We start from the raw sequence: 11,711 nt of genomic DNA, 5'->3' as shown, positions 1-11,711 counted from the left end.
CATTTTAGAGTTTTTATAAGACCTCTTATAAACTGAAATACAGATTCAACTTCATACAAGAGCTTTAAGTAGTATTTCCCACATAAACAATTGATTGTGCAAATGCTGTGCTGAGTAAAGAAGCTGGAATTGAGGTTATTTGAGGATCTTGTGGACTTCAGACAGAAGTGTTCCCGATAACCCGTCTGAGTCACTGATCATCAAACGATGACCACCACACAAGTCTTCACCACACTTGAATGGAGGATATACATTTTTTTGTTTCAATTTCCTCTGGCATCCAAAACATGACGTTTTGTGCTATAAGAAGCATCAGAAGCTCCTCCAAAAAGGCCACATAAGAGAGGGAGTGCAAAACACCAGCAGGGCGTGAAGACACCTCAGCTGCTCAGAAAGTAGATAAAGAGTTTATCTTTCAAAAATAAAAATATCTTTATAAAACTGACTAACGAAAAAAAAAAAAGTTTTTAAAGGCAAGTCGGTTTATTCTCAGGCAACATGCAGGCAACTTAATTTAGGTGCAGAGGTGCAGTGGTGAGCGTGGCAGTGAGCTGTAAATCTCCTTTTTCAAACCAAAATATTCCCCTTAGGCAACACTCAAAATGTGTTGGATTTAAAAAAATTAAAAGACAGAAAGGAACGAGTCACATTCAAACTGGATAGAAACTAATAGCACTTCAATTAAGTCACGCTGATTATTAAGGCTTCCCTTTACAAGCTGCAAAAACCATCAGTTCATACAAATATGATGCTAAACAAAATAAATAACCTAAAAAAAAATGCAGAATTGTTCATTAATTACAATGAGCAGGTGGATATGTAAGACTTATTGGATAGTTGAGTCAGCGGTGCGGCAAACTTCTATTTGGCATGTTGGATTGCTGACCTCTGACAGTAACTGCTCAGGTCCTCACTTGGAATTTGCCCGCTTTAGTCACATATTTGACACCTTTAAATGGCTTGTACGTCTCTCCGTACATGTCGAGACGGCTCACTTTAAGACCTGCACAGAGGAGGAGAGCAGTGTAATATAAATCAAGGAAGATAAATAACAGGGCTGAAGGGATCGACGGTTTTAAATTTCAAACTTGACTGAAGTCACGCTTTGATAGATTACCTGATATGGCCAGCTGCTGGATCTTTAGGTCAATATTGAGTGAGGGGTTCTCTTCAGGGTTAGGCACTCCTGTCTGCATACTCAGACTGCCTCGCAAGTTGGGAAGCTTCTGGGGGTTAAGCTTACCAATGTCCCAAACCAACAACTATCAAAAGAGGAAAAATAAATGCTTTTTATTCATTTTAGTGTCTCCAAAACATCCACAACTGGACCAGGACAGGACCTTCTCAGGCTTTTGGTGACTGATATTCAGCACACCTGTGTGCAGGTTTGTAGTAAAGCAAAACGCATCCTAACTGCTCGCTTAGCTCACTCCTGCTGTGTTACTGCTCATGACAGCCTTTGTGGTGGCTGGTTACCTTTGTAGTGAAGTCATAGGTGTAGTTTCCCTGTGAGGCTGTGAGGTTGGCATTAAGCACAGCCTTGGGCATGTGGACAGTGACTTTCAGGTCCTCCACTGTCTTCCCCATAGTTTGCTTGGGTCCAATGGTGATGTCGAGGCGACCGCAAGATCCTGCCTCAAAGAAACTGATGCTCTGCTTCACATACACTGGAATAGCTACAAGACTGAGGAAGGACATAAAAAAAAACAATGGCTACAATAAACCTGAATGATTGGTGGTGTGAATGTTCTTATTTAAGTCAATTAAATCTGAATTATTTCATCTCCAAGTGAGAAATGATGCCCACGCTTACTTTTGAGAGCTGATGTGATAGGTCATGAGCGTGAAGTTTCCATCCGGTGGGATGAACGACAGGACACGCTCCGACTCCCAGCGCCTGAACCGCACGCATGGGTGGAAACTCACGTCATCAAGAAGCCGAGGATTCTGTCATCAACAGCGAGAAGTGTTAAAAAAGCAAAGCACTGACGGTTAGGCATAAAAGACTGAGAGGAAGTTACCCCACCATAAAGGACATCGTCAGGTCAGGCATCCCACTGAGTTTCACACAGGCTTCAATTACACCCTGGATCTCTGCAGATACTGTCGTACCTGGAAAAGGAGGAGCGATAAATCTCACCTATGAAACCTTACATGAAGAAAAGGGACTTCAAAATATCCAGCAATATAATATGTGCTGATCAAATACAAATAAGTGTCAGTTTGTACCGGATTTGTCCACAATGGCGTCTATCTCTTCTGTCACATCAAAATACGCCTCATTATTGGTGTATTTGACACCAGCCCGCCTCCATGGGATGTTTGACAGCTGACCTTGTGGCAATGTTTCTCCAACATTACTACCTCCTGAAAAAGAAACAAAACCAAGGTGAAGCCACAAATGTACACATTAACACTGCAGAGTTTACTTGTACTTTAGTTTAGAGGTTGGTAAACACTCCAAAGTCAGGGTGACCTCCAGTTACCTGTTAGCGTGTTGACGACTGATCGCAGGATGTTGGGAGGCCTGATCATCTCCTTGAGGACGTTGGACTCTGTTGCTAGTGGAAATCCATTGTCCAGCATCTCCTCCAACAGCTCATAAACTATCACCACGTTGTCACTGATCACACTTTCGGAGCACTCTCCAAAGTAGTCCTGTCAACAAAGCTGCCCGTTACACCAAAGCCAAAAGTTTATGTAGATGTTTTTCAAGCACTTATACACAAGCAAGCCATCTGGGGCCCATCAGAGATGTATCCGTATGGATGTTCATATTAGACGATGCCACTGTTCTCCGCATCATCTACAGCACAAGCACCAGGACCAAGGCCATAAAAAGTCAACCAATCGGACCACTCTCTCCATGACCAATAGGATCATGATCATCTTTCAGCAGGATAGAAGTGGTATGCATGGTATAAGTGGTAACAACACAATATTTCACAACTTTTGCTGTTTCACAAAGTCCTTTATCGTTTTGTGTAAGCAAAATCTATCAACATTGAGAATCTTATGTAAACAACTTTGCTAGATGGGTTGGATTCAACACTTCAAGAGCAGGAATTTGGTGAAACTGATAAGTTGTTAAGTGTGCATGAAGGTTATAGTGTGAAAATCTGGAAAATGTGGTGATAAATCAACAAACAACCTCGATCTTTAACACAGGATGGATGAAGTCCCATTAAGTGCTCGCTCGGAACAAGCTTCACTTAAATCTGACCAATACTGATGGAGTAGTAACGATTCTTATGGTGGACAGAGGGGCAAATGTACAAGCCCCATGACTCCTTAGGCTGGATGAGCCAAAAATGTAATTATTATATTTTTATATACCTCCTTTAATTTTTACAGCAGGTACATTTTATCTTACTCAATACTTGCATCCATGGATCATTCCTGTGCATTATTTTATTGTAATAGAAATACAATGGTTTTTTCTTTTTAATTATATAATTATATATATTTTTTTATTTTTAGGAAGATTGTTTTCTGATGCATTTCTCGTGGCTTCATAGTGTAGAGTTAACACATTATGTCTGCTCCCTGGTTTGAGACCTGAATAAGACAGGAACACCTGGAAGGGTTGTGTCGGGAAGGGCATCCGGTATAAAAATCTACCAAAACAAATATGCGGCTCCACCTGCAGTGGCGAACCTTCATGAATAAGGGAACAGTGGAAAGCTTTCTAGGATGCACTGGTGGAAAGATTACTTTGTTAACATGATACAAAAGACACAATAATGAACAAGATAAAAAAATATAAAATAAAATAAAATAAAATAAAATGAGTATTGGCCTCTGTTGCCATCATGTCCATATAACACACCAGAAACCTTTTCTGTAAAAAGGATCATTTTATATTCTTACTTCCTTAACATGAATATTTTCTCCAAGACTTGCCTACACACACTCACACACTCTTCTCTGATGTTGTAATGTTGTACTCTAACCTGGTGACTCTCTGGAAATGTGTCCCTCGATCATTTGTGTGTAGATTTACTTCCTTGGTCACAAAGAGTAACTAAACACTTGACTTCTAATTTATAGGGAGTGCGAAATGGTGAGACACATTTGTTCCCCGGGTTTGACCGTAACACAAAGTGTCACTACAGGCTTTGTGTAGTTTTAACGGGCTGCTTAGGTTGCCTTAGAGCAGGCAATGCCTTAAAAGCCTCAAGTCATGAAAAGAAAAAAAAAAACAAAACAAACTCCCCGTGTAGATTAACAACCACAGTTTGACTAGAAGACTGCTTTAAGATGTTTCATGCACATGTGTGGCTTTTTTTTTCTTGAGTACTGCACTTGTATTGAAGGTGAGTGTGCACCTGTCAAATCCTAAAATTGAAGCTTCTTGAGCAGCGCCACACTCCTCTCACAAATGGATCCCTTCCTCAGAGTCCTGTTCTGATGCACACTGGTGAAACGCAGTGGATTTCCTCCACTGTGTCAGAAACGGTGATACTCCAGCAGGTCAGTGGAAGGAAGTGACACGGTTCAGATCAAATGTTCACAGAACTTCTGATGTCACTCTTGTAGGCACTTCCCCACAAGACCAATAATTTGTCTCTGGGTTATAACTGGAGACCGAATGGGGCGTCCGTTCAGAAGCATATGAGAGAAGAAGGCAGAAACTTCTTTTGTTATGCTCAGTTAATAACTACCATATTTGAATCATCTAAGGTTTCCCATTTGTATAGGCCCAGGCACTGACATTCTTACTTGCACATGATACACGGTTTATGCGTTTTAATAGCTGGTTAAAACAACTCTGAACGATTTTCCAAAATCTCACATAGGAAAGTAAAAATGACACCTTCCTCCTTAACTGTACAATCTCTTTTGTTTCCTTAACTGCATTCTTCCAGACCATCAGCTAAGGGGAAGTGAAATCTGATCACTTGATGTGAACCACAATCTGTCTTACTTCTTCTAGACACAATCAAAGACTTGAAGAACACAGCGCTCAAACCACACCTGAAATGTGTCCGCCACTCTGTGCAGGAACTCGATGACAAACAGTGGAGGGACCTCAGTCTGGATGACAGAGAGGAAGAAGAGTTTTCCCCTGTATATGGAGATGAGATAGTGGTGTGGGGTCTGGAGGACAGGGGGCACATTCTCTGGATCCACTGCTTTCTCCCTTGCCTCGAAGAAGTAATCGCACACACTTCGGCTGATGACACTCTTCCAGTGTTTCTCCAGGAAGATGTCTCCCAAGTGATTAATGACGAACAGGCTGTGGATCATCTCAGCTGCAACAATGAAGTGATTGTTGTTGTTGTTATTGTTGGTTGTGCTCAGTTATTAACTAAGAGTGACAGGCAAGGATAAAATCAGCAGATTTTAAAATAAATAAATCCTGACAGTTACCCGATATTGCGCAAATCAAAACAAAGCGATGTCACTTTTTAACATTTACCTTCCTACAGTCAACCTCTCAAACTAACTTTAACCTCAGGTATAAGAGTCACATTGCAATTAACCTTAAATGTGATCAATAAACCTGACAGTGAGAGACGTAACAGCCGCATGGCAGCTCTAAATATATTTGATAGCCTGAAAACAATCACAAATCATAAAAAAAGAAAAAGTTTTACCTGCTGACTCCACTCCTCTGTGCCAAGATTATTACTTTTGAGCCAATATGGCTGCACAACTCCCCGAGCAGCTCAGGAGACGCCTGCAGATCTACCAACACGTAAACGCAACTAAGCCGGTACAACAAGAAAACAAATCAGAAGGTCAAAGCCTACATATTATTAAAAACATTATCCTGGGTGGTTTAAATACCAAAGCAACCTCGGCGTTAACTCGAGCCGCACTGATTTCGGGCTTTTTCATCAGGCTATATTTACGGACAGCTATAACCCGGCGCCGTGTGGAGGGACCGGGGCTTGTTTCCCTCAGTTTTGTTTGTTTGTTTTTTAAATTTAGACTTAGCACAAATTTACAAACTCTCAATGGGAGATAAAATTGGTGCAATAACATCGAAAAAAGCCCCCCAACCCCACCCCCAAAAAATAGGAAAAGAAAACAAAAGAAAACAAAAGAACAGTTAGAATATAAATATGTGAAGGCCATTCTTATGACATTTCACTTTTTTTTTCTAACAACATTTTTCCATACATGAGGCTTACTTTTTACATACATAGGGCACATTCATTAAAAGGATAGAAACTGGGTCACATTTTCACATATCAAAGCAGCATCTTCACATGAGTCTTAAGTGACTTTAATTCAATGTTCAACCCATTCAGGGAAGGTTTTTTGTTTCGCCATTTACACTTATGGATATGGTATTTGCCCATAATTATTACAATGTTACAAAGCATGACAAGTTCCTTTGACAGATTATCATTATTGTACAAACCTATGTTAGAGTAACTCATCCAGTTTACCAAATCCTGCCAAAATTTAGTCGTTACTGAGGAAAAAAAAAAAAGAAAAAAAAAACAGTGGTCAATGCTTTCTTCTTTTTGTAAACAAATTTATATGGCTCCATCTCAAATCCAAACCTTTTTTTAAGCGTTTCTGCTGCTGGGTAATACCCATTAATTATTTTAAATCGCATTTCTTCAACTTTGGGTGGGATATACACATTTTTTGAAATGGCCTATTTGTTTGTTATTTTGAAATAACGCCCTTTTAATTTTGTGTTTTTGTTAAAATCGTGAAATAATATATTTTTAAACATTTTATTTATGGTTTTATTACCACACTTTTTATTGATTAAAGGAATCTGATTTAACTGTAAAGAAGGTAAACTTATTTGTCCTTATAATGGAAATGATTTTGCATCAAATTCAGCACAGGTAGAAGGATCGCATTGCAAACTCTGTTATATTCTCTAAGGGAACACTGAATGTTAAACTTGACTTTAAAAACACCTAATTCGAGAAACTGCCCCTTCTCATCAAGTAAATCTGTTATAAAAATTATCTATTTTTCATACCACTCCTTAATGAATAATAACTTCCTATTAATTGTAATGGTCCTGTTATTCCACAAGGTGGAGCCATGGGGCGTGAAGTTATGGGAAAAACCCATCTTCCAATAAGACAAGACCTGCTTATGGTATTCTGACAGTTTGACCGGCAACTTCGATATATTAAGATCACATTTCAGGAGAAAAGCCAACCCTCCCACCTTTTTGAAAATATTTTTGGGGATATGAAACCACATGGAGTCAGGCTTTAATATAAAGACTTTTAACCAATTTATTTTAAATACTCCAACCACTGATTGAAAATCAATGGTCCTTATACCTCCTTTGGTGTATTCTTTGACCAGTTGTGATTTTTTTAATGTAATGTGTTTTATAACGCCGAATGAATTGATTGATTACGGAGCTAATCTTTTTAATACTATGTGGGGTAATGTATAATGAATAAGCTGGGTAAATCATCTTTGAAACACCCTCTGACTCTGATAATAAATTGCGTCCAAAAATTGCAATGTGTCTCGTTAACCAATGATTTAGTGTTTTGGACATAGCATCGATTTTGTCTTTCAGGTTTTTTGACTCTCTAATTTTAATGTCTTTATTTAAATAAATGCCAAAATATTTAACTTCATTTTTCACAGGAATCAACCTCATGCTGTTTTCCAAAAAGTGACAAAAGTTCAGTTGTTTTAGGGCCATTTCTATTTTAGTTATGTTCAAATCTTCTTCTAACAATAATTTATCTTCCTCATTTAATTGTTTTTACCCGATTTTTGATCACATCAAAGATCAAATATCTGCATTCTCTTTTTGAATTTTTTGCTTATACAAATTATTATAAAATGTGTTCATTTCTTTACTTAAGAAATGAACACATTTTCTCTATCATAGTGCCATCCTTACTCAATTTAGTTTTTTTTTTTTCCTTTGTCTACGTTTCTCTAGGTTATAAAATTCAATTAATATGATTCCCCCCCATGTTCAATCCACTTGGCTTTAGATCTCACATATGCTCGCTTAGCTTTTTCCAGGTACACATCGTCTAGTTGTGTTTGTAAAGATTGTAAGCTTTCTGACTCTTCTGCAGTTATATCAGGCTTACCACATTGCAAATGTATTTGTTCAATTTGATTTTTCTGTTGATACTTTTTCCCAGATTCTATAGCTAGTTGTTTAACACTGTATTTGAACCATTTCCATTTGCCAACATTAGACATCATCATGTCATCAATTTCTAATTTTATTTTTTTAACTTGTGTACAGAAGTCTTTGTTCTGCAATAAACTATTATTAAATTTCCATATGCTTTCAGCCCTTTGTTGTCTATATAAGGATAACGAGAGACTTATTAGACAGTGATCAGTAAGTGGGGTTGATTGGGTTTCACATTTAGTAACATAAGTTGTTATTATTTGAGAGACAAGCCAATAATCTCGTCTTGAACATATGTTTTTATTTGTTGGACTCCTTGGAGCACTGTCAGTCATGGATTGGCCTCCCCAGACCCCGAAACTCAAAATTATTGAAGCAGTGTGGGACAAACGCCAGCCAACAACCAAACAAGAGATTTGAATGTCCTTCAAAAATCCTGGAGAATGATTCATTAAGACTACTAACTGCTGCCGCACTTATAAGGTGTTAATACAGTATGTCTAAATGAAAACATAACTGTAAATCCAGACACGTGAGGTTGTGCTTAAAAGAATGATACCAAACAAGGCAAAGTAAATCGTTTTTAAAGGTGAAATAGAGGGAAAATCAAAAGTAGAGGAAAAAATGGCCAATTATACCGTGGAGCCCAGAGGGTTAAACATTTTTTTTTTAAAGTAACGCAATAGTTACTTTTTTGAAGTAGTAACTAGTAACTTTAATTTGCAGAAAAGTGGACCCTGCAACCGAGCGGGAAAAACGCTAGGAGGAAGAAAAGAAGAAGAAACTAGTAACTTTAATTACTTTTTCAAAGTAACTTGCCCAACACTGGTCATAGTTGGTTCTAGAAAAAAATGCAAAGATCTTGAGAACAAATTTGAGATTGATAGAATGATACGGGAGCAGAAAAATAAACATGTGGAACTCCTGACTCCCCTTCAAGTTGAAAATAGGTAACTGAAACAAGAAATAGGCCCTGGAGCACAAACTAAGCCAGGCAATAGATGAAAAACAAAAAACAAAACTTTATAGAACTGAAGCAAAAAGATGACTTGTAAAAGCCTGTATGACATATTTTATTTCACAATTCATTAACCCCACGGAGAAGGCATCGTTTAAATGTGTTTCTTTAAGCAAGTTCTTCACGACTGAGCCAAGTGTCCTCTTTTTTGGAAATCAAAATATGGTCACCCTAATTTATTAGTAGTTTCATCAAAGGCAAAATATTCCATAGCTATGATAGAATGGTTACTTGGAATGGTTCTAGTTGAGTTACTTCAAATAGATTTGATAAAGTTTACTCGAAATGTATGAAATGGCCTATTCTACCTAAAGTTAAAGAAACACGCTTTAAAATCCATCCATCCGCTTACCCTTTTCAGGGTCGCGGGGGGGGGGGTGCTGGAGCCTAACCCAGCTGTCATAGGGCGAGAGGCGGGGTACACCCTGCGGCAGACTGGCGACCTGTCCAAATTCTTTATTCAAAATTGTTAAGATATTCATTGTGTGTACTCATGTTGTACAGTGTTTAACTGCATTATGGTTACTGTGGTTTAACAGAGACAGTATTTTAGTTGCCACCACAAGGAGGCACTGTTTCATTGTAAGAGCACGGATGCTGCGTCATCACGCCCTAAGAAAAAAGTATACCACAACGAAAATGGCACCCATGAGAAAAGTTTTGCCGCATGTTGATGAGGAATAAAGTTCCCAAAATATTAAGGACATTTTTGCCTCCGTCGTCATTTTCCTTCGAGTTGATCGCTGTCGATGCTGCAATACTCAACAAAAATCTTTAAATACCATTTATCCTGAGGCAGAATTTCTAAAAAAATAAAAATAAAAGTGTTTCTCTTTAATTTTCCCCTAATGCTGTATGTTTTGTACTGTTCCAAATTCTTATTTGTATTATTACCTGTGTTATCCTCTTTGCGAGTTTGTATTTTGCAATTGCTCAATTAAAAAAAACAAAAAAACAAAAGAAAAACAACAACTTTTGAACCAAAAATTGCTGCACAACTCCCCGAGCAGCTCAGGAGACGCCTGCAGATCTACCAACACGTAAACGCAACGAAGCCGGTACAACAAGAAAACAAATCAGAAAGTCAAAGCCTACATATTATTAAACCAATATCCTGGGTGGTTTAAATACCAAAGCAACCTCGGCGTTAACTCGAGCCGCACTTTGATAACAAAGTTTCCGGCTTTTTCATCAGGCTATATTTACGGACAGCTATAGCCCGGCGCCGTGTTGGGGGTCTGGAGTTTTGTTTCCCTCAGTAGAGTCTTGCAGGATTTCGGTCAGCGCTTCCTTTACGCTTTCCGACCATTCCTCGGCAAAGATAGACAGTATACCCTATAACCTAAAATTAAGCTGTTATATTTTTTATTCACTGTTAGAACCTTTTAAAGAAAGTTATTTAGACTAGCTTTTAATGTATCCCGGTCTTCTCTTAGCATGTATGATACTCCTAAGATAGACAGATGGCTAGATAGATGCGGTAAAAGTTTCATAAGACATCTTGTGCTGGGAAAAAAATGTTTTTTGTTTCGTTATGTTTTGCGTCTTTTTCATTACAGGGAGTCACTGCATTGTGTTCTATGTGTCTTTAAAAGATCTAAAGAAACTCTGCAAAAAAAGAAGTGCCAGGCCTAAAAGAAATTATCTACAGCAGATGAACATTATCTGGAAGTTATAAAAATGCAATTGAAAGAAAAAAAATGCAGCAAAAACCTGACACTTTAGTTAATCCATCTCCAAATATATTTCACTAAAGGCTCATCACAAATATTCTCATGGGAAAGGTGGCAGAGCGAAATGAGGTATGCCAAATTACACCAGAAGTGGACTGAAGAGAGTCCCAGATTTAAACCCAGTGGGAGTATTGGCACACGTGATTAGGTAGAGGATCATCAGAAGGTCCTTTTGCCCCTCTTTGGGGGGGAGAATACTCCCACTGGGTTTAAATCTGGGATTCTCGGCCATTTGACCTTAGAACTGAAGAAGCTTCTCGGATGAGAGGTGAAACGTCTTCAAGCAACTTAAAGAAGTCCAGACGCTTTTCTTTCCAAGCTCCTTAGACTGTTGGGGAGCTTGTTAAAATCATTGATATCATTAATGCAGAAAAATACCATCATGTTTTGATCCACCATGCACTAACACCTGGAAAGCATTTTCATTTTTTTTTTAGCAATGATCCAAACACACATACCTGAGTAGAAAAACCATGATGGAGCACTGTCAGTCATGGATTGGCCTCCCCAGACCGCGAAACTCAAAATTATTGAAGCAGTGTGGGACAAAACCCAGCCAAAAACCAAACGAGAATGTTTTTTTTCCTTCGAGAATGATTCATTAAGACTAACTGCTGCCGCACTTATTTCCCATTTTCCCAAAAAAAAATTAAAAAAATAAAATCTATCTATCTATCTATCTATATAGAGATATATATATATATATAGATATAGATATAAAAAGAAATGAGAGGTGACTAAAGTTGCTCCTTACCTTGCCATCGCTTCACGTTAACCCTGCACGGCGTCATATTTCAGGCTTCTGATTGGTCTAGCTCTGCAAAGGCGGGAGGGAACTATTGCCTGCGAGCCATTCCCCGGA

At 38.4% G+C, this 11,711-nt stretch overlaps 1 protein-coding gene across 3 annotated transcripts; it reads right to left on the bottom strand.

Annotated features, from left to right (window-relative positions):
- Positions 1-452: 452 nt before the first annotated feature.
- On the bottom strand, positions 453-11,710 carry ap3m1 (adaptor related protein complex 3 subunit mu 1). 3 transcript variants are annotated; one of them, XM_005950135.3, is made up of 9 exons: positions 11,604-11,710; positions 4,978-5,255; positions 2,487-2,658; positions 2,230-2,367; positions 2,027-2,112; positions 1,814-1,947; positions 1,477-1,684; positions 1,118-1,262; positions 453-1,003 (listed from the first exon to the last, which is right to left on the bottom strand). In XM_005950135.3, exons 1-9 carry the CDS (start codon positions 11,638-11,640, stop codon positions 903-905), a joined length of 1,299 nt encoding a protein of 432 aa, XP_005950197.1. In that variant the 5' UTR covers positions 11,641-11,710; the 3' UTR covers positions 453-902. The 3 variants fall into 3 exon arrangements, with proteins under 3 accessions (XP_005950197.1, XP_042071366.1, XP_005950198.1); XM_042215432.1 differs by lacking the exon at positions 11,604-11,710 and adding an exon at positions 11,308-11,467; XM_005950136.3 differs by lacking the exon at positions 11,604-11,710 and adding an exon at positions 5,601-5,990.
- Between the last annotated feature and the right edge of the window lies 1 nt (position 11,711).

This window comes from Haplochromis burtoni, unplaced genomic scaffold (assembly GCF_018398535.1).
Source record: "Haplochromis burtoni strain Fernald_Lab_line unplaced genomic scaffold, NCSU_Asbu1 Contig_719, whole genome shotgun sequence".
NCBI classification, from domain to species: domain Eukaryota; kingdom Metazoa; phylum Chordata; class Actinopteri; order Cichliformes; family Cichlidae; genus Haplochromis; species Haplochromis burtoni.
The sequence above is the reverse complement of the archived record's forward strand: the minus strand, read 5'-3'. Positions and strand labels throughout refer to the sequence as shown.

Bases quoted from the DNA above. Each gene is read 5' to 3' on its own strand.
- ap3m1 (XM_005950135.3), bottom strand. From the start codon at position 11,640: ATGACGCCGTGCAGGGTTAACGTGAAGCGATGGCAAG. The intron at 5,256-11,603 runs GTAAGGAGCAAC...TCATTGTTGCAG, and splicing joins TAACGTGAAGCGATGGCAAG to CTGAGATGATCCACAGCCTG. The intron at 1,004-1,117 runs GTAATCTATCAA...TCCTCTGTGCAG, and splicing joins CCAGCAGCTGGCCATATCAG to GTCTTAAAGTGAGCCGTCTC.